Source organism: Chiloscyllium plagiosum, unplaced genomic scaffold (assembly GCF_037043375.1).
Source record: "Chiloscyllium plagiosum isolate Xiang-an unplaced genomic scaffold, Cpla_swu_hap1 HiC_scaffold_5, whole genome shotgun sequence".
NCBI classification, from domain to species: Eukaryota; Metazoa; Chordata; class Chondrichthyes; order Orectolobiformes; family Hemiscylliidae; genus Chiloscyllium; species Chiloscyllium plagiosum.
The window spans coordinates 38,637,058-38,660,476 of NW_028270143.1; the positions used below are offsets into that span (position 1 = coordinate 38,637,058).

General features: G+C 39.7%; 1 protein-coding gene across 2 annotated transcripts in view; it reads left to right on the top strand.

Moving 5' to 3' along the window:
- The window catches only part of dgkb (diacylglycerol kinase, beta), a 794,652-nt gene that overhangs the window by 689,848 nt on the left and 81,385 nt on the right, over nucleotides 1–23,419 (top strand). Inside the window, exons 23-24 of one of the 2 annotated variants that reach the window (XM_087987111.1) lie at nucleotides 18,914–19,034; nucleotides 22,836–22,896. In XM_087987111.1, the coding sequence (XP_087843237.1) occupies nucleotides 18,914–19,034; nucleotides 22,836–22,896 (182 nt within the window). Of the gene's footprint in view, nucleotides 1–2,605; nucleotides 4,196–18,913; nucleotides 19,035–22,835; nucleotides 22,897–23,419 lie in introns of those variants that run through there. The other variant, XM_087987112.1, reaches the window with a different exon arrangement.

The window sequence follows — 23,419 nt, forward strand, 5'->3', positions numbered from 1 at the left end:
CTTACACATAAATAAAACAGTTCAACTATTGTCTTCAATTTAATTCTTCCACTCAAATCATGAATTTGCGTCTCCACAGCATTTGTATTTTTCTTGTACAAATGGGAAAGAGGAGTGTGAAGGAAAGACTTGATGATGAATAATTTGCTCATCCACCTTGCCTTTCCTGCAGTAAAAGAATAAATGGCTGAATTTCATCAGAAAGCAACTAAATGGTATTTATTGTGAGATAAAAGTAGAAATTGCCGAAAAGCTCAGCAGGTCCTGCAGAATCTATGGTGAGAAATCAGAGTTAACATTTTAGGTCGAGTGACTCTTCCTCAAAACTGGGTCATCCTACCCAAAATGTTAACTCTGATTTCTCTCCATAGATGCTTCCAGAATTGCTGAGCTTTTCCAACAATTTCTATTTTAGTCTCTGATTTACAGCATCCACAGTTCTTTCGGATATTATTTCTTGTGCGTTTCAGGGAGGGTTTCTTTCCAGGAGGCCAAGTGAGATTTTTCATGGTATCTTTCCAAGTTGGCTTCATTTCCTATGCACCATGTCCCTATGGCACCCAGTATGTCGTAGACTTCAACTTTTCATAGGCAGACGTACATGCCATTGTTGAGACCTTCCGGGGTTCCGGACACTATATTGAAAACGTAATTGTGCACCATGTCAAGTCCTGTCAGACTACTCTGTAAAGTTTGTGAGAATTGCTGCAGAGATGCCAAAGAACAGAAATTGGCACAAGGCCCTGCCAATAGGTCCTGGTGAATGAGGTGATGCACAGGAGGGATTTCGTCTTCCCTCAGGATTGACAGAGGAGATCACGTCACCCAAGGCTGCTAGCCTGGTCAGTCAGAGGTTACAACCCAAGCAATGCTAATTCCACAGATGGGAGGAAAGCCCAGCAATGCAGAAAGTAAGTCAATGGTTTTTCCCATTCTGCAGAGATAAGTTCCACTATCTTCTGTCTGTTGCTCTGTAGTCTATCATTGTTACTCCACCCATCTCCTTACAAGGCCTATGCTCTACTACATACACATCTTTACATGCAACAACTTCCCTCACTCATCGTTCCCTCATACCACGAATCCCATTTGGTCTGTGAACTATGAACTCGTTTACTCAGGACACTTCACCACCTTCCTGCCAGCTGCACCAGGACTAACAGCTGGAACAGCCACTTTGATCTCACTCAATCCCTCTCTATGTCTCTTTCCAGTAGAAGACGACTCACAGTAAGGCAGAAAGGGAAAAGATGGCTGATGGGGTGCTCAACATTCAGCTCTTCACTTGCCCCATACTGACTATGTCTAAGTCCCTGGACTGATATTAGAGGTTGCCTTTGGCTTACTGAGGGCTATTTCCCTTGACTTAACTGATGGCTATACCCCTTACACTTTGAGATGTGGCCATTTGGGTTTATGTACATGCAGTGTAACTACTGCGTAGGCTGCTGCTTCATGGTGGTGAGATTGTTATAGCTTGGTGATGTGTCTAATAACTGCTGGCAATGCTGACAAGCTGCCTGACTGTGTCTGCACTAAAAGACAAGATAGAAGTACAATGAGACTTTAACATCTGGCTGATGGGGATAAACACAAAAATGCTTGACAAGACCTGGCAAGACAAGACATTGTGAACATTGAAGTAGTGCAAAGTGAGTTAGGGCTGAGAGAGCAAGTAAGGAATCCTGAGATACATCCTGGTGCAGTCTGTGAGCTGGGTGCCTTTTCCTGCACAAAGAATGTCCTGCAGCAGCATTGTGATGAAACATACCAGTAACCTCCAAAGTGGAGCATTGAAGTACAGACCATATTGTCTATGGGTCAGAGATGTGTCATAAGGGTGCAGTGATTTGTCCCATGCTAGTTTCCATGGGCAGGGGCTATGTGTTATCACTGCCCATGGAGCATGCCTCAAAATGTCAGTGACTGATGTCCAAGATTGAAGGCTGGAGGAGCAAGTGGTGAGCAGGAGTTGTCACGTTGCCATCCTTGCTTTCATGCTGGAATTGTCACTGTCTAGTTTCTATCTGACAGGTGAGAAATTGGGACACTGCATATCAATCAGGCGAAAGTAATTAATGTTGAGATGTAAATGCATACTCATGCATTCAATGGGACCTCTTTCCACTCACGAGTTTGATTCTTATCTCGCTGTTGAGCGCTTGATTGGAGAAAGGGACTTTTCACTTTTAGTGTCATGAATCTGCTTACTGCCGGTTTCTCGGTTTTCTCCAATTCCTTGTCAGTGTCTGCGTGATTCGGGGGTTGGGTTGATTCTGCCAATGACTCAAACATTAGAAATCAGCCATTTTAATCCACTCATTGAAATAAAACAGTTTGCAGAATTTATCTCTGGATGTTTGCATTGCTATTTCAAGATTTTCATTATTTGGCTGGTTGCTATCAGTGCAGTCAAAATGACAACGTAGTTTCTTTTTAAAGCAGTTTAAATTTTCGGTAAAAGTTGATCACATTTTACCTGGAGAGCTATATCTTGACTTCAGTTCTGAATTTGCCCTTCTATCAGGTCTCTATGCTTGTGATTTAGCTCAGAATGTTGCTCACTATTTTAATTTTCAGTTGCTGTCCTATCTGTTTCTGTCAGGTCCTCAAGCCATTAATCTCTTGCCAAAGATAACAAAGCGAAGTTTTACAGACCTGTCTTCAAAAAACTTCTTCATCTAAGAGTAAAATTCAGCATGTGGTCCTTCTCTTGTGCTGTTTACATGATGTTTCCCTTATACCTTGTTCGCCAGAAATAAGGCAACACTTACAAGTAACCTGCCAAATTCAACAGCAGTCTCCTGAATTGCATTCAACTGATAATATATATTAATGTTTTGCATTATATTATTGCAGCTAAACTCTAATATTTGGCAATTACATTCCAACGTCGGTTTGCTGCGTGTGTACTGACTTTTGTTGGAAAGGTCGAATCCTTTGCCATCTAATGTAGATGAGACAGTAGATTCCAGGAAATAAACAGGAGAGAATGAACAGTTCATTCTGAATGACCAATTGAGTTGCATCCAAGTCTATGCAAGAGGTTTATCATGAATAAAGATTGGATAAAATGGGAAGAAAAGTGCAGTGTAAGTAAAGGAGTAATGGGCAATGCTGGGACATTACTAATTATCACAAATAGCAGTTTACAACTGTTAGCTTCACCCATTTTTCCATTCTTTCCCTGTTGCCCTCGACTGTAAAAGGGCAAACAAAGATATGTTGACTTTGCCAAGATAATGACGGAACAATGCAAGTCGACTTGACATTGCAAAACACCACATCCTGATAAATATTGCGTTACATTTAATGAAGCAGTAGATATTGCATCTCTCTCCAGAATAATTAGTGTTACTGCATATTATGATTTAATACAAGTGAAAGATAAGGACAGATAACAAGATATTTCTTTAACCATTTTACATGTTTATGGTGCCACCATGGAACTTGAACTTGAAGAAGTTTTAGAAATCTCAAAAGTTGTACTTTCAAAATGCTATCTGTCGAACTGGACCCATGACGACTGTTTAGAATCGACCAGTGATTCAAATATATAGTAGCTATAAATCCATAGTGCCCACAGTTGATGTCAGAATATCATACCTGGCAACCTCTGCCACTGATTTCTATGGATCTTTCAGTGTTGGTGGAGGGCAGCCCCATATGTAGTTCAATGGTAGATGCACATATCAATAGGGGCAGCATCCTGTTCCGAGAGACTGGAAACTGTGCTTCTGGCAGGCAGAGTTGTAAGTGAGGGTGATTACTGTTACTCCAATGGACAGAAAGTTAATGTACCTTTCCTTTCCCCTTTAGCAGGACATGTTTTCTTTTAATCGAAATGTTTGAACCTATCCTTTATGGACTCTTGCCACCATCTGACAGCTTGTAATACTGAGTATAGCAGGACAGATAATACAGCAGTGTTTGAGAGACATAGGAAATCCTAGGATTCAAGTTCCCCACACCAAGCCTGATCGCCTGGCCACTGGCCTTGTTCAGGTGATTAGAGGCTTTGCCCCTTATTAAGCTCAATGGAATATTTGATGTAAATCCAAGAGTTGGTATGTCTTGGCTCTCGCCTAATTTGTGGACCGTATGTCAGTACACTTGTGTTAGAGTCATGGCAAAAGTGTCTGTACCAGAGGAGTAATGTATATTCTGTCCCATCAGTGGTCAAACTAGTTTACTATTGAGTTGCATATTATACTGTTAAGTGTCAGGATAAGCAATTCTAATAAAAACAATATAGTCATATCTACTACTAATGTGTTTAATGTTGTGCTTAATATGTAACTTTCTTGTGTCAAATAAAGGTTGGAATTTATTATCAAAGATGTTGTCATATGAATAATTAACGTAGTTCTATAAAAATGAGCTTAGGATTCTTTTAATGCAGTTATTAATCCATTTAAAATCAATAAATTAATGCTTCATTAAAATGGCAGAGAGCAAATTGATGCGAGCATGTTAGCTGTTCATTTATTAATAACATCACTTGTACTTTGTAATCTATCACAACTTAATGATAATGATAGGAAACCAGTTAAATTGTAATTTGTTTTTGTATCTGCAATGTGCTTCATGTCCATTGAGTCTGTGCAGGTCAAAAACCCACTTGACTGTTTTAATCCCATTCTCCAGCACTTACTGCATAGCCTTGTATGCCTTGGCTTTGCAAGTATACTTTTTGAATGTTCTGAGGGTTTCTGCCTAACTAAACTCTGAAATCCAGGCGACATCCTGATAAATCTCCTCTGCACCTTCTTCAGGGCAATCACATCCCTCCTATAACATGAATTAAGAGAGAAAATAAATAATACTCCATGTTCAACCTGTCAGATATTTTAAAAAGTCTTTCTTTAAAACAAAACTTCTAGGTCCTGTTTTAAAAGATTTAAAACCTTACTTGCTAAGAGTAAACCATGTTAATTCTGAAATCAACTGGGATCCATCCAGCTGGGATTTTCAGATTTTTTTTTAAGTGAGTTTGATATGAGAACCAAGAATCTTCTCAGCTGATTGGTAAAAGTAGGAGTGAGTTATGTATCCAGTAACTAAGCATTTTATTTTGTTTGGACAGAAACAGATCAGAATTATATCAAGACAATGTAACCACCCCATAACTCTATTCTGTATTTTTTTTTATTCTTTCACAAGAGGTGGGTGTCACTGGCTCGGCCCCCATTTATTACCAATAGGGCAATTGAAAGTCAACCACATTTCTGTGAGTGTAGAGACACATATAGACAAGAACAGGCAAGGACAGCAGATTTCTTTCCCTAAATGACATGAATGATACAGCTGGGTTTTCACATGGTTGCCATTGGCCTAACTGTCAATTCCAGATTTTATTGAATTCAAATTTCATCATCTGCGATGGCGGGATTTGAAGTTATTTCTCCAGCACAATGTTCCAGATTGCTAGTTAACTCTCCACACCACCTCCTCTGCTGTTAGGATAGCAGGGAGTTCATTCATATGGATGTGTGTTTGAATGGTACTAAAACAATGTAGGAAGAAAATGCAGAAAGTTGTATATTTCACAAGATTCCTGTGCAGATTTCTAACATTTTGTGAGGGCTAGTGCAATTAAAGGAATAAACCTCCTTTAGCTGCTTTTAAAACCAACTGAAACACTTTACAAAGAACCATTAATCTTTCCTTTGGAAATTCACTCGTGCTAAATAACGTGCAAAAAGAATTAGCGGTAGAATTTTTCTTGGTATGTACTGCATAACCGGATTCCGTATTGACTAACAGTATATTTGGATATTACAGCAAATCTGCAGAAAAGAAATCAAAGAGCATATTTTTGTAGGCAACAGGTCCACCAATACAAGCCAATAAAAACAACGTTCTTTAGCAAGTGCATCTGCACAGGCCTAAACCAGTTCTTTCGTGTTTGGAGCCACTAAATGATTTTTGTACTGCCGCAGTCCATTGCAAAGGTTTCTAAAATTAAAGAGGATTTGAACAGGGTGTCTCCCTAGTGATTACATCCGACCATTAGGAATGAGCGTAACAGGTCAGCCCCCTCTGTGTGCCATTCATAATTTGCTGACATCAGCACTCATTCATGAGACTGGGCCTTGTTTTCAGACTGCCATAATGTGAACAGACACGTGAGGCAGTTGACTTTCTAGAAAAGGGCAGGAGTTGCTGTGTGCTGTGTACACATTCCCACACAGCCTGCAAGCTCATTCACATTGAAAATAAGCAGAGGGAAAGGGGGAGGGGGAGAGAAAAAACCAACCACTTTCAAAACATAATCTTACCGATACACAGCAGACACTTTGTGAACATTTGGAGTGCTGGGTTTCATTTTAGTTTGTGTGCTGTTGTTTGCTAATTTTGAGTGAAGAGAAGTTAACTGAGGATTCAGAAGCCTTTTTTCTTTCAGAACTCAATATTGAGCAGTAAATGTTTTTAAAAATTAAATAAAGGCATAGTTCTGACACAGATTTTGAATGTTTGTTAAGACTGCATGGTATGTTTCAAATGAACCTAGAGGTAAACAGAGAAAGAAGATATTTAAGGATTATTCATTCGTGTTATGAAGAATCAAGCTGTGTTTTAATGTTGTAGTTGTGAAATGTGTTGTCTGTGAAATTAGTTTTCAGGTTTGATTTTTAACATTATGTACAGGGAAAGCTTTTAGTAGTTAATGTACTATTATGCTATGAGGACTCAGATTACTACTGTTCTTTGAGAGGAGAAGAAATTTACTGAATTTAGCAAGAGATATGCCATTTAGAATCTGAGTACTGCCAGGAGACAATAGGGATGTCCGTCTTCCTTGCTAAAGCCAATATGTTCAACATATGGCAACACTTCTCAGGAAACTTCCAACCTGCCCACATTTCCCTTCCAGTCAGAACTGCCAAGTTTTTGTTAATATGAAAACATGCAAGTTAAAGAAGGCCCAGAATTCAAAATACACTTCTGATAAAGGCTAAGTGAACAGCTTTCTCATTTATTATATTTAATCATGTTCAGTATTTCAAATATCGAAATGTACCTTGTCATGGTTACCAATTGCCATGGAATGTTGAGAGTGTCTAAATGGAAAAGAACTGCCTTTATTTTGTAGTGTTATAATTTTGTTTAGATTAGATTAGATTAGATTAGATTACTTACAGTGTGGAAACAGGCCCTTCGGCCCAACAAGTCCACACCGCCCCGCCGAAGCGCAACCCACCCATACCCCTACATTTACCCCTTACCTAACACTACGGACAATTTAGCATGGCCAGTTCACCTGACCTGCACATCTTTGGACTGTGGGAGGAAACCGGAGTACCCGGAGGAAACCCACGCAGACACGGGGAGAACGTGCAAACTCCACACAGTCAGTCGCCTGAGGCGGGTATTGAACCCGCGTCTCAGGCGCTGTGAGGCAGCAGTGCTAACCACTGTGCCACCGTTTAGTTAGTTTGTAGATGACTGGTAGTATGTAATATAAGCACTGAGTATTGGATTTCATGGCAAGTTTTAAAAAGGTTATTTTTTGATGTATAAACACTGGTTTCAAAATATTTGCCAGCTTTACTAATTGTACATTTTCCCCTTTTCACACCTGACATATCACTTACACAATTTTTCGTGAGAGAACAGTCAAGAAACCAACTCTTGCCTATATCATAGATGCTTATTCCCTCGAACAAAGCTTAATATTAATGATTAATTTGTAGTGTCTTCTCTGTCTGTTGATTAGCTTGATACATACCACATAGTTTGAACTCTTACTAACCTGTATAAGCAGACTGAACTGCATCCGAGTTGTACACATTATATTCGGCTGGATCATGGAACAACCACTTCCAGCTCTTTCAGATTTATGTAAAGTCATATAATCAGAGGTTTAATAAAATTTTTGTTCTGACTTTGTGCTGTCTACCAGCACATTCCACAATTAAGACATTCCATTAAGCCAGTTGAAATATTCATGGCTGAACATACTCTTTCAAAAACTCCTGTTTCTACCACAAGCTATTAATTGGTTTAACGCCAATGTGGAAGTCTCTTTTGAGCCGGTGGCACTGAGCACCATCTGCCTGATTTGCTTTTGGATAAATACACTGCCAAATTTCAGAAATCGAGTGTACAATAAATGGAAGTTGCCCTTGCAACACTCATTCTGAGTGATAACAGAGGGTAAGTTTTCTCTAAGGATATTAGTGAAATAAATGTGCTTTTTTTTAAAATGAAAGTTGAGTTTTTCATGGTCACCATCATTGATATTAATATCTTATGTTTAGATTTTAGATTTAATTCATTAATTGAATTCAAATTTCTTAGCTGCCCTGTCACAACTTGAATGACAGATTATTCATACTGGACAACAGAAACAGCTTCTATCTACCTGCCCTGTCCGTATCCCTTGTGATTTTGAACAGCTTTATCAAGTCTGCTCTTAAATTCTCGTCTCCAAGGGGATTAAGCCCAACTTCAAGAATCAATTCATGTAAGTTCCTCATCCATTCTGGTAAATCTCTTCTGCCTCATCTTTAAAGCTTTTGTATTCTGCCGAGAGACTGGTGTCCCTGAATGAGACATGTTACTTCAATTAAGGCCAAACTAATGTAATGTAAAAGTTCATCACAACTATCTTGCTTACATGCTATCAACCCCTATTTATAAAACACAGGATTTTCTGTTTTATTAATTGCTTACTAAACTTGTCCTGCCACCTTCAACGATAATCCTCATAAGTTCATATGTTCCACTGCTCCTTTACAACCTTTAGATTGCATTTGTCGCCCTCATTTTGTAAACAAAATGATTCACTTTAACCGTCTCTGCATTAAATTTAAATTTAATGCCACATGTCCACTAACCCATACACAACAACCTGCAAATAACACAAAGTTTTGTATCGCCTGCAAATTTTAAAAATGTGCCATTTATACCTGAGTCTACCATTAATAATGTAGATTAAGAGAAACAGTTCTTCTGTTAACTGCCCATGGAAAACTCCATTATATACCCTCCTCAGGTCCAAAATAACACTATTCACCAGCAGCCCCTGTTTCCTGTTACTCAGCCAATCTTGTCTCCATGCTATCCTCTCACTTTAACTCTTTGAGTTAAACTTTGCTGACTAGTATGTTAAATGACACTTTATCACAGGATTTGTTTGGACCTCCATGCACAGCATATTGATGACATTTATCCTCATCAGTCATCTCTATTTTCTCATTTAAAAAATCAAGTTATTTAAATATGGTTCATACTTACCAAATCCATACTTCCTTTCAGTAATTAGTTAACATTTGTTCAAGTGAGTGTTAAATTTGTTCTGATTTATTATTTTTAAAATGTACAGGACATTGGTTAGGACATTTGGAATATTGTGCGCAATTCTGATCTCCCTCCCGTAGGAAGGATGTTGTGAAACTTGAAAGGGTTCAGAAAAGATTGACAAGGATGTTGCCAGGGTTGGAGGGTTTGAGCTGTAGTGAGAGGCTGAATAGGCTGGGGCTGTTTTCCCTGGAACGTCAGAGGCTGAGGGGTGACCTTTGAGAGGTTTATAAAATCATGAGGGGCATGGATAGGATAAATAGACAAGGTCTTTTCCCTGGGGTGGCGGAGTGCAGAACTAGAGGGCATAGATTTAAGGTGAAAAGGGAAAGATATAAAAGGGACCTCAGGGGCAACTTTTTCATGCAAAGGGTGGTGTGTGTACAGAATGAGCTGCTAGAGGAAATGGTGGAGGCTGGTGCAATTACAACATTTAAAAGACATCTGGATGGGTACACGTACAGGAAAGGTTGAGTGGGATATGGGACATGTGCTGGCAAATGGGACTAGATTAATTAAGGATATCTGGTCAGCATGGATGGGTTGGACCAAAGGGTCTGTTTCCATGCTGTACATCTCTATGACTCTAAACATTTACCAGCACTGAGGTTAAACTTTGTGGCCTGAAATTTCTGGGTTTATCTTTGTATTCTTAATTTCCCATGGTATAACATTTTTAATTTTCTATCCTTTGGTACTATCCCTGTATCTAAGAAAGATTGGAAAATTACAGCCAATGCCTCTGCAATTTCTAACTTATTTAACTCAGCATCCTTAGATTTCATCTGGTCCTGGTGACTTGCCATCTTTAAATGCTATGGCCTTATCTAAAAACTTTTCATGATCAAGTTTTAATTTACCCAGTGTCTCAAATACCTCCTTTTTCACTGTGACTAGGGCAAAATGTTCTTCACTAAAAGTAATTGTTACTATTCATTTATGTCCTCAGCTTAAGCGCTTTTGTTTTCATGCGTACACCCCCTTTTCGATTCAAAACTGGCCGTATGTCCCCTTTTTAACCATTATTTTATTACGTATATGCTTTGAAAATCCTTTTATGTTACATGCTAATCTCTTCTTATACCCTCTATTTATCTTATTTGTTTTCCCTATAAGCTTCTTATTACAGTTGGTTCTATCATCTATTCACCTGTCATCTGTCTCATGCGTTCTTTTTGTATTTTGTCATGCACTCTATCTCTTTCATAACACAGGGATATCGGGCTTTGTTTACCGTATTCTTTCCCATCATGGAAATGTACCTCAACCACAATCTATTTCCCCTTTAAAGCAAGTTTATTGTTTTGTTACAGTTTTGTTCACCAAACTTTGATTCCAATCTATCTGGGCTTGAACCATTCTCATTCAACTGACATTGGCTTTGCCCTAAATCAATATGTTTACTCTGTATTGCTTCTTACCCTTTTCCAAAGCTACCCTAAACTTTATGATGCAACGATTATTGTCCATTCAATATTCTCCTGCTGACATTCAATTCCATTTGACCCACCTTATTCCCCAGAACCAGATCCAACAATGATTCCTTTATCATGAAGCTAAAATTGTCAGCTCAAAAATTCTCCTGACTGCACTTTATAAGCTTTACTGCCTCTCTGTCCTTTGCACCTTTATTATCTCAGTTTATATAGGAATAAATTTAAGTCCCCGTTATAACTATTGTGCATTTAGTGTGCATCTCTAAATTGCTTATAAATGTGTTCCTTTGTATCATTTCTACGAGTTGGTACTCTGTCGAATACACCCAATCATGTACCTCATGATACATCTGTTTCTTATTGCTACCAACCTTGACCTCTTTAAGACATCATCTGTTTTTAATATAACCCACTATCTCCATATCCATTAATTCTCTTAATACCAATAAATCTATACACCTCAGACTTGAAAATCCTCAGTGATTCAGCATCCACAGCTCTCTGGAATAAAGTTGATGAAATTGCTCCTGAATGCAGTCTTAAATGGCACACACTTACTCAGAGACCATGACTCCATTTTGTAGATTCCACAGTCAGTCGAAATATCTCAGAATCAACCCTGTCAAATCTCTTAAATATTGTTGAAGAGTGTGGAGCTGGAAAAGCACAGCCAGTCAGGCAGCATCTGGGGAGCAGGCGAATTGATGTTTCGGGCATTAAGCCCTTAAATGTCCTCTCGTTATTCTAAATTCCAGAGAATATAGTTCGCTAAAGTCCTTTAGGGAAGGTTATCTGCCATCTTTACCTGGTCTGGCCTATGTGTGAGTCCAGACCCACAGCAATGTGGTTGACAATTAAACTGCCCTCTGGGTAATTAGGAATGGTTGGCCAAGTCAGCAATGCCGTCATCCCTTGAATGAATTAAAAACATTTTAGAACTGCCTAGTCCAATCATCTCTCCTTTCAGGACATTCTTCTCCTTCCAGAAATGGGGTCATCGGACATGTGTTGCATTTTCTCTCAACAAGTATTTCTTGCCATTGTTAAGTTTGAGGAGCTGCATTGTTAAAGTCAAAGTAGTACGTCTTCAATGAAATGCTGCTGTTACTGTTGTAAGGGTGTTACATACCAGATTTGAGGTTGATGCTTTGTAGTTGCTTTATTTCATGTGGTAACGTGCTGATATGCATCAAAGTTATCACTGCCCTGGACTTTGTAAATCTAGTGGCTATGGCTCAATACTAATCCATTGGTATTGCATCAAGGTATTCTCATCTATTGGCTCCCGAATCTGATTTTACTTCTTTGTTAGCTTCTGAACTGATCTTTGTCTGTACATTTGTTTTATGCAGTCAATTTTATGCAGAGGTTAGAACAGGGAAATGAGAAATTAATGAAAGAAAGACCAAGAATCAGAATCAAGGCTTGGCTTAGGAAGGAGAAAGTGAGGTCTGCAGATGCTGGAGATCAAAGTTGAAACTTTATTGCTGGAACAGCACAGCAGGTCAGGCAGCATCCAGGGAACAGGAGATTCGACGTTTCGGGCACAGGCCCTTCTTCAGGAATGAGCAGAGAGTGTTCAGCAGGAGAAGATAAAAGGTAGGGAGGAGGGACTTGGAGGAGGGGAGTTGGAAATGTGATAGGTGGAAAGAGGTCAAGGTGAGGGTGATAGGTCGGAGTAGGATGGAGGCGGAGAGGTCAAGAAGAAGACTGCAGGTCAGGAAGGCGGTGCCGGGCTGGAAGGATCCGGCTGAGACAAGGTGGGGGGAGGGGGGATGAAGAAACTGGTGAAGTCCAAGTTCATCCCCTGCGGTTGGAGGGTTCCCAGTCGGAAGATAAGACGCTCCTCCTCCGACCGTCGGGTTGTTGTGGTTTGGCGGTGGATGAGTCCAATGACCTGCATATCCTCGGTGGAGTGGGAGGGGGAGTTGAAATGCTGTGCCACAGGTTGGTTGGGTTGGTTCGTCCGGGTGGCCCAGAGGTGCTCTCTGAATCGCTCCGCAAGTAGGCGGCCTGTCTCCCCAATATAGAGGAGGCCACACCGGCTGCAGCGGATGCAGTAGATGATGTGGGTGGAGGTGCAGGTGAATCTGTGGCGGATATGGAAGTTTCCCTTGGGGCCTTGGAGAGAAGTGAGGGGGGAGGTGTGGGCGCAAGTGTTGCACCTCCTGCGGTTGCAAGGGAAGGTGCCGGGAGTGGTGGTTGGGTCGGTGGGGGGTGTGGATCTGACAAGGGAGTCGCGGAGGGAGTGGTCTCTACGGAAAGCTGATAGGGGAGGGGAGGGAAATATATCCTTGGTGCTGGGGTCTGTTTGGAGGTGGCGGAAGTGACGGCGGATGATGCGCTGTACATGGAGATTGGTGGGGTGGTAGGTGAGGACCAGTGGGGTTCTGTCCTGGTGGCGGTTGGAGGGGCGGGGCTCAAGGGCGGAGGAGCGGGAAGTGGAGGAGATGCGGTGGAGGGCACCGTCGACCACGTCGGGGGGGAAATTGTGGTCCTTGAAGAAGGAGGCCATCTGTGTTGTACGTATTTTGAACTGGTCCTCCTGGGAGCAGATGCGGCGGAGACGAAGGAATTGGGAGAATGGGATGGCGTTTTTACAGGGGGCAGGATGGGAGGAGGTGTAGTCCAGGTAGCTGTGGGAGTCGGTTGGTTTGTAGTTTGGCTTAGGAAACTAACTTGGCAGCAAACTTCAACTCAAGAGCCAAGGTAATAGTAAAGTCAAATACAAAAACCAGAGGAGAAGTAGAATTCGTTGCAGAAACCAGCAAATAATTCCAATAAATAAAGTTTATTTGACCAGAATGGTCCAATAGCAGGGCTGTACCTGCAGCAGAAAAGTCAGTGAATGCAGCAGAAAAATATACACTTTTATGTATTTAATTGACCAAAATTGAGACCAGGTAACCAGTAAACACATTTTGTTTTCTGAATTTCAGCACTCCTTTACTCTCTAATATGAGGCCATGGATTAACAAATACCTTACTGTAAATAGTTGGAGAATATTATAAAACATCAATAATGTCTGTTCTGTACCTCACTGATGTATAAATCTATTTAATAACATGTAGATGTCATTTGATGGATGTGTTCAGCTTTCACAGATGTCTCTTGTGTAAGAATTGAAGGCTGTATCTCAATATCTAATACAATCTGCTAGACGTTCCTGTTCTAGAATATTTGAGCATCATGAATAGTGCATTAATAAAAAAAATGTCACCACTGAAGAGTGGCCATCCATTTCATGTCTGTTATTTTATCAGTGCATGATCCTCCTCACAAGATGTGTTTCTGTACTTGATGAACCAATACAACCAGAAGTGAGAACAGAAATATTTGCCATAGGAGTATTTTAGTGAAGTGTTTACAAATCCTGTATTAGGTGATAGTTTTACCAGAACTATTGGTTTTGAATTACTTTGTATGTGCTACATCACTACTAATATGAAGCTTTGGTTTTTTTAAAGTTATAATGAAACAATGTAAAATCCAATGGAAGTCTCTGCTCTTGTGCTCAATTTCCTGATTTAAGCTCTAAATATCTAAAGCTCTGTATCAGTTATATGAAATAGAAAAAGTTACTATGTTTGAATAATTCCTGTCTTTTGGATCAGAATCATTACAGCTATAAGCTGTTTGAACACTAACCAACTATGTTGTCTTTCAATGTTCTCACAAATTGATTTTGTTTTTTTTTAAACAACGACCTGCGAAATTTGAATTGAAAAATCAAAGAACTGAACTTCCTGCCCTTGTTCTTGGGAAATAGTGAAATTGCTGTGTTTCTATCCACTTAAATAGACATGGGAATTCCAGGTTTCTTTTCTGTAAGTTTGGAGATGAGCTTGTATTTTCAATACATGTCCACCAGGCAGAGTCAGAGCGAGAAGGAAGCAGGTATTTCTGATCTCCCACTGATCTACCTTACAGCAATGATTCCTTGACACTGCAGGCTCAGAGGTCAACAAACAAACACGCATGCCTACCAAAAGATCTCAATCCCAGATAGATCATCAGACTTGAAGGTTTAAAGGTATGAATTAACTTTTACAACATAAGCCCCACCAAGCATTTTCAGGCGAAGTCTGCTGTCAATCTCCATCGACAATGGACCAAATTTTTTTTTTTCCATACTTGATCAATCTATGGAGTCATAGAGCCATACATCATGGAAGCAGAACCTTCGGTTCAACTAGTCCATGCCGACTATGTTCCCAAACTAAACATCCTATTTGCCGCATTTGGCCCACTTCCCTCCAAACCTTTCTATTCATGTACCTATCCAAGTATCTTTAAATGTAACCATACCTGCATTCATGTCTTCCTCTTGCAGTTCATTTCACACACAATCCACTGTGTAAAAAAAAAAGTTGCCCCTTATGTCCTAGTTTTGAATTCCCCCACCCTTGACAAAAAACTGTTGCTATTCACCTTATCTATGCTCCTTATGATTTTATAAAGCCCTATAAGGTCACTGCTCAACCCTCCTATATCCCAGTGTAAAAGGTCCCAACCTAATTTTATAACTCAAACCCTTCACTACCACAACATCCTGGTAAATCTTTTCTGCACCCTTCTTATAACCGGGAGACCAGAACTGCACAGAGTACTCCAAAAGAGGCCTCACCAACTCCTGTGCAACATCAACATGACTTTTCAATACCTATTCTCAAAGGTCTGAGCAATGAAGGCAAGCGTGTTAAACACCTTCTTAACCACCCTGTCTCCCCTATAATACGAATTTCAAAGAATTAGGTACCTAAATCTCTAGGTCACTTTGTTTTACATCACTAACCAGGGTGTCATTAATTGTACAGGTTTGTTTTACTAAACTGCAATATTTCACATTTTCCCAAATTGAATTCCATCTGCAACTCCTCAGCCCATTGACTCAATTGATCAAGGTATCTTTAATCTTAGATAACCTTCTTCACTGTTCACTATATGACCAATTTTGGTGTCATCTGCAAACTTCCTAGCCATGCCTCCTATATTCTCTTCCAACTTATTTACATAAATGACAAACAAAAGTGAACCCGGTATCAATCACTGTGGAAAATCGTTGGTCACAGGCCTCCAATCCAAACAAAACCTTCCCACCGCCCTCTCTCCCTCCCTACTGTTAAGCAAATTTTGTATCCAGTTGGCAAGCTCGCCCTGAATCCTATGTGACCTTACTTGACTAATTAGTCTACCAAAAGTAACCTTGTGAAAGGCTTTACTAAAGTCCTTGTAACTGTCTACCACTCTACCCTCATCAACCTTTTTGGTTACTTCCACAAAACACTCAATCAAGTTTAAAATCCCACAACACCAGGTTATAGTCCAACAGGTTTAATTGGAAGCACTAGCTTTCGGAGCACCGCGCCTTTATCAGGTGGTTGATGAAGGAGCAGTGTTCTGAAAGCTAGTGCTTCCAATTAAACCTGTTGGACTATAACCTGGTATTGTGTGATTTTTAACTTTGTACACCCCAGACCAACACCGGCATCTCCAAATCATGACTTCTATCAAGTTTGTGAGACACGATTTCTTTCCCACAAAGCCATGTTGAATATCCCTAACCAGTCATGATGTCTCCAAATGCATGTAAATCCTATCTTTCAGAATCACCTCCAACAATTTACCCACCATGAATATCAGGCTCACAGGTCTATAGTTCCCATGCTTCTCCTTACAGCCTTTCTTAAATAAATGCACAACATTAGCTATCCTCCAGTCCTCCAGCACCTTACCTCCAGTTATAGATGATACATCTATGAATGCTCAGTAGTTTGCAATCTTCAAAGCATGGCCCACAGCTATTTATTATGTATTTGACCTAGGGGAGGAAATTCTAATTTCCTGGGCCATCAAAATTTGGAGATGCTGCTACTGTCCTTTGTCAGTATAGGCATCATGAAATTCTGTCCACAGGCATCCAAAGGTAACACATTGAATTTTTTTTTAAAAAATGGAACAGTAACATATATTGAAAAGCAACTACAAGATTGTCAGAATATAAGTATTTTAAAAATTTTATGTTGAGAATAAAAGCCTCTTGCCGAAGGTTCCTCAGAATACTAAACAAGCAGTTACTTAATAATGTATGCTCTCGGCCACAATAAACAAACACTGCTCTTGCTGTGAATGAAATAATTAGATTCAGTTTACAAGTTCACATTTTAGGCTTAGTGTCAAAGTGCTACAGTTTCATTAATTTATTTTAATCGTGGGCTGTAATAGAGAAACAAGCAAAATCCCATTTTCTAGCCTTATCAGCTGTAGTGCTAACCTTGATGTACAAAAATGTAGTTTCACTTTTTTCACAACCCCGCATATTTTTAGTATTCTGTTAAAAATGGGTCTGGAATTTCTCTGCTTTTCACCAGAAGATTGGTTAGTTCCGCTACTAGTCAATCAATTGTCTATTAATGAAACTAGTGAATAGTCTGCAATATGGCCATTTTCTTATTTTTTTTAATTTCTGGAAGCAACTGAATGTGAGATCTATATGAGCAATTCTAAATAAAGATATGCATTGTGCTGCTGGAGTTTGACTTCAGCTCTCCCATTCTTGCTGTCGAGGTCACTACATGGTTTGTATTAGTAGAACTTTTTTTATGTTGCCAATATTTACATTACAGGGGAAAGTGAGGACTGCAGATGCTAGAGATCAGAACACAAGGTTCAGTGCGCATAATCAAACAGATTCGGGGATTATAACAATAGAGAAATAGCTTGTAATGTAAATATTGCTGAAAATGTGTTGCTGGAAAAGCGCAGCAGGTCAGGCAGCATCCAAGGAGCAGGAGAATCGACGTTTCGGGCATAAGCCCTTCTTCAGATTCCTGACCTGCTGCGCTTTTCCAGCAACACATTTTCAGCAATATTTACATTACAAGCTATTTCTCTATTGTTATAATCCCCGAATCTGTTTGATTATGCGCACTGAACCTTGTGTTCCACACAATCTTTCAATAAAGGCCCCTAACAATTGAGATCAGAGATAGAGGTATGTTTCCTATTAATACTTCATGTGACAAAATTAATTATAGTAAGCCGACAAAACTGAGAAAACATTCCAAGTTATGTGGTATATGCCTGCAAACCTTGTAGTACCAGTGATAAGTATCATGAATTTGAATTCATTAGAGAATCGTGCAAAACTCCAAATGATTTGCCCATGTGATCATTTCAGAGCTAATTTGGGAATTCAGTCTGTAATTTATTGAAATAAAATGTACTCTCTAAGGTCAAAACTGAAAGTGAATTCCAACTACTGGTCCTTTTTGGAAATCTTGTGGTACAATCTCTGCTTCTGAACCAGAAGTTTTGGATTCTAGACCGCATCAGGATTTGAAGGCAGGTGTGTCCACAGCACAGTGAAGCAGTTTGTATATCAAACTGCAAATCTTTCCAACAAATTGCAAAGGTGGCATGGTGACTCAGTGATCAGCATTGCTGCGTCGCAGCACCAGGGACCCAGGTTCAATTCCAGCCTTGGGTGACTGATGGTGTAGAGTTTGCAAATTCTCCCCAATCTGCGTGGGTTTCCTTCCACAGTCTAAAGAAGTCCAGATCAGGTGGATTGGCCATGCTAACTTGCGCATAAGTGTCCAGAAATGTGTAAAATTAGGCAGAGTTACAGGGATGGGGTTGGGGGTGGGGGAGGGTGGGTCTGGGTGGGATGCTCTTCAGAGAGTTGTATGGACTTGTTGGGCTGAATGGCCTGTTTCCACACTGTAGGCATTCTATGATGATGAAAAATATTGATGGCAGGCTATACAAGCAGAAGAAATTCATGGTCAGTCTCAGATAAAATAAGTTATGACCCTCTGCCATCACTATCCATAATTCTAGGCTACAACTTGCACGTAAAAGCACAGGTTGCCAAAGCAACATGGAATCTTTGAATAATCAGTCGTGCACTGTCTCCACTGGTCAATCAGAACACTAAAAATGCCACTTTTCTCTACACTTACAGCAGAAACAAAAAAAACCTCTAAAACTTAGAACAGTGATGTTGATGTAACAAAACTTTCCAAAGTATTGTGTAAAGAAAATTGAACACAGATTGGAAATCAGTGAGCATTTTGAACAGATTGAATCATAATTGTTTGAAAACACTGAATTATATTCCTGTCTTTATTTTGATTGCTTTTATAGTTTACTGTCTTTTTTTTTTCAGATGTAAGTGATCAGCTATTTGAAGTGATTGGTCTGGAAGGGGCCATGGAGATGGGACAGATCTACACTGGACTGAAAAGTGCAGGGAAGCGACTAGCCCAGTGCTCCCTGGTAACCATCAGGTTTGTCTCAGTGTATCCATAGGATACTGTTATGTATTTATACCTGGTTTGACTAAAGTTTAAATGCTCAGACTGCAAATTCAATCAGTTTTATTTAAACACAGTTCTGGTTTTGATTTTGCCAGTGCTAAACTGCAGCTTCATATTACTCAGCGAGAACTGATTTAGCTATCCTGTGGATGACGAAGGCAGTTCTGCAACAGGGCAGAGAGAATGCTCCACAGGCTACTATTATGATGTCTTCCAAATGTCATCTTTGATTTTCACAATGTTGATTGTTTGTCCTTCATCTCTGCTGTCAGCCACCCATGCCCTTCCAATGCTGCTATGTTCAAATCTATCACCACTGCATCTTTATATCTGGCTTCAGGTCTTCCTCTTCTCATTATTCGTGGCAGTACCTTCTCAGTTATTCACCTCACTGCATTTTTTCTCTCTCTTTTTTCTCTTTTTCTCTTTTTCTCTCATCCTCTTTCTTTCTCTCTTTCTTTCTTTCCCCCCTCTTTCTCTCTCTCTCTCTCTCTCTCTGACATAGATGACTGTACCATTTCAATGTCTTCTTGCTACTTCCTTCTTTGCTTTGTCAGTCTTCGCAGACCCCGTGGGTGTGTTCGTTCCTGGTTTTGTTCAGTGTTGTTATTCCACAACTCCACCTCAACATATATAAATCTTAGTATCCAGTAGCTGTGTATCTCTTCCTGGTGATGTCCAAGTTTCTGGACTACATAACAAAGCTGGTCTTGCAACCATCTTGTAGATTTCTCCTTTCAGTTTTCTATTAAGATCAGGTTTGCATGCGGGTATGTGAACATCGGCATTAACAAACGTAACACTGTACACTGGGGAAGGTAGTAGATGCCATGCCTAAGACTCAGCACACTGCCCCAATTCCATCCTGTTTTGAGATCCCTAACAAAGCAGCCCCTAATTATTGTATAACCCAATACTATAAGCTTTAATGGTATTTTTCTATTACTTAGCATTCCACCACACTTCTTTCAATTATTTCAAGAAACTCGATTAATTTCTATTTTTTGTATCCCTATCTTCAGCCATCACTAACCTTATGTACTAGAAACTATGCGCTTTCTTCAAATAATCACTCATAATCTTTATGCCTCCACTCTTACCATCCTCTTTGTGGTCAATCAGTCAACCCATAACTTAGATCATTGGTCTCCTGATCTTCATGCCTCTGTCTTGCAGTGCATTTTTGTCTCTGGATCTCCAAATAATTAATCATGTTACCATTATCTCCATCTCAAAGCTCAATGTTATTTGCAAACCTTATTGACCCGTGACACTTCCTGTCTCATTTGTTCAGTTCAAGCAATCTACTGAATTTATTGAGCTTATTGTACCCTCAGCATTCCCAAATATTTTGTAAAAAAAGCAATTTGAAAAGTTTATGCAGTACGTGAGCCAAATGATCCATTTGGGTTGGGAGCAAGAAAGACTCCTTGGGTAAAAAGACTGAAAGTTTATTTTGTATTCATATTTTACTGAGAAGCATTTGTCAAGATGACAGGAATAGCATCTTGTTTTATCTTGAAGAGAGGGTACTTAATTGCTGAATTTTATATAGTACAGAACATCACTGATAAATGCTTGAAGCCTATCCTGCAGTCAGTAACTAAGTTTCAGTACATTGGTGTATAAGTCACAGAACCCCTTAAGTTAAGAGGAAATGAGTCAGTAGGATCGATTAACTACAGACCAGAATGATTGATTTTTAAAAAATAGATAACTATGATCATAGTCTGCTTTAAAGCTATTGCACTGAAAATAAATGTCAATCGCACTTCAAATCATAACAATTTCTCATAGAATCCCAACAGTGTGGAAACAGGCCCTTTGGCCCAACAAATCCATACCAACCCTCTGAAAAGTAACCCACCCAAGGTCCATTCCCCTGACTAATACTGTTAACCTACACATCCCTAAACACTATGGGCAATTTAGCATGGCCAGTTCACCTAACCTGCACATCTTTGGATTGTGGGCAGAAACCCACGCAGACACTGGGTTGGAAACAAACCCAGGTCCCTGGTGCTATGAGCCATTGTGCCGCTCTGAGTATCCTTTAAGATGATGTTTTAACAAGGCCAATAAACCAAACTTAAAGTGGAATTATTTTGCCTTAGATATTGAATTTAAGCAAAACACAATATTGCTGAGGATTAATGATTAGTGTCAACAGGAGTTGACCCACTTCTGTTGAATGAATTCCATTGAGGTAAAAGATGACTGGCTACTATCTGAGGTTTTTGGCAAGTTCATTTCCATTTCCAGAGAGATGTGGTCCAACAGTTAAGGGAAAGCCAACTAATCTGACACTTAAAACTCAGTCTAATTTGAATAAAGCAAAATTTCATATTCAGGTCAACTAATAATTCACATTAATTTTATAGTTAATAATTAAACATACTAAACAACTATTTAATGAAAATGTTTCTTATTTTTCACTGTAAACTTTTAAAACATGCTCAAAAATCAAATGGCGCCAGGTCATAGTCCAACAGGTTTATTTGAAATTGCTCTATAACCTGGACTATCTCCACATCATTTTAAAACTTGAATTGTCTGTGCACACTGAGCTGAGAGAAAAATGCACTCTACAAATTATCTTCTGGGTTATTCAACGATTAGTGTTGGGAAATTCCAGGACAATATGAGATTTCAGTAACTAGGTAAAAACAATGACTGCAGATGCTGGAAAAGCACAGCAGTTCAAGCAGGGCTGTATTCCTGATGAAGGGCTTTTGCCCGAAACATCGATTTTCCTGCTCCTCGGATGCTGCTTGAACTGCTGTGCTTTTCCAGCACGACTCTAATCCAGAGGGATTTCAGTAACTCTCTAGAGTAGTGCATGTGTTGCATGACTTGGAGAGGAAGGTAAGTCCCTGCATGTGTGTATCAAACCAGATGTAACACCACTACACATTCCACCATCAATGTTAGAACCTAACAATGTTTTCTGCCTCCTCTTCATAAAATGTAGCCATCACAGAGCTATGTCATACTGATTTACCTGAACAGGTCGCAGCGGGGTGGAACCTCCCTTGAACATGTATTAACATTCCCAGATGCTTTAAAGAACAACAACAGTAACATTGATCAGTTTAGTAATTTGTTGGATCACAAGTATAGTAATTGTTTGCGAGGAACAATAATTTCATGACTTTCCTTGCAGAAAGATGGCATCATGTTGGCAGGATACAAAATGTTTCCTGTGTGCCAGGTTATCCAACAGCATCAGAGATGGCACCCATTTACCGCAGAACCTGGCTAAAGTCAATTCTCCGTGCAGGGTGCAATGAAGTCCTATAATGACCCCACCTGCATTCATTTTGTACTTTGCTACATTTTCTTTGCCAACCATCAAACAGAAGCTCAAGTGTGATAAATGTCTTTACACTTGATTTCTACCTCTCATTATATTTCTGATCCTTTGCCTTGGCAAACTTTTCAAATGAAATTTGAAGCTTCATAAAAGTTAAATCAATATTCATTCCAATGTGTAACCACTTTAAATACATTCATCTCTTTAAGCTGCTTCCCAGGTTTCACACAATTACTCCATTAAGATAGTTTCTGGTGCAAATCCAAAGTCGATGTGAATTATTTAGATGGGGTGAAACTGTAACATTGAGCACTGTTACCCAGAGTCTGGAGAAAAAGAGCCAGTCCTTAATCAAATTTTATTCGTTTTGAGTATATTTTTATCTGTGTAATTGATGTAATTTCTTATAATCTGTTATTTATTGTTATGTCACATTTCCTTATTCCTTTGTTCTCAAGAACCAGTAAGTTCCTGCCAATGCAGATTGATGGAGAACCTTGGATGCAGACACCTTGTACAGTAAGTAGAGATTATTGGTGAAAACTATTGCAGTTTTCACCACGCTAAAATACCTCCAAGAAGGCAACAGATGTATCGCATTTAAAATGAGGGTGAGTCACTATCCTCGAGGAGAAAGTGAGGTCTGCAGATGCTGGAGATCAAAGTTGAAACTTTATTGCTGGAACAGCACAGCAGGTCAGGCAGCATCCAGGGAACAGGAGATTCGACGTTTCGGGCACAGGCCCTTCTACATTCCTGAAGAAGGGCCTGTGCCCGAAACGTCGAATCTCCTGTTCCCTGGATGCTGCCTGACCTGCTGTGCTGTTCCAGCAATAAAGTTTCAACTGAGTCACTATCCTGAAATACGGAATGGATTTAGTGGTTGTCAAAAACTGGGTAAGTTCAAAAGACTGCACAGTTATGTAGTAAAGAAATACGCAAGTGTGTTTTTGAACTGATAGGATTTCCAAGTGTTGTAATGTAACCTGGGTTCAGCACAGACAGATAGATAAAGGCTCCTTTTGCTGTTACTTGTGGCTCA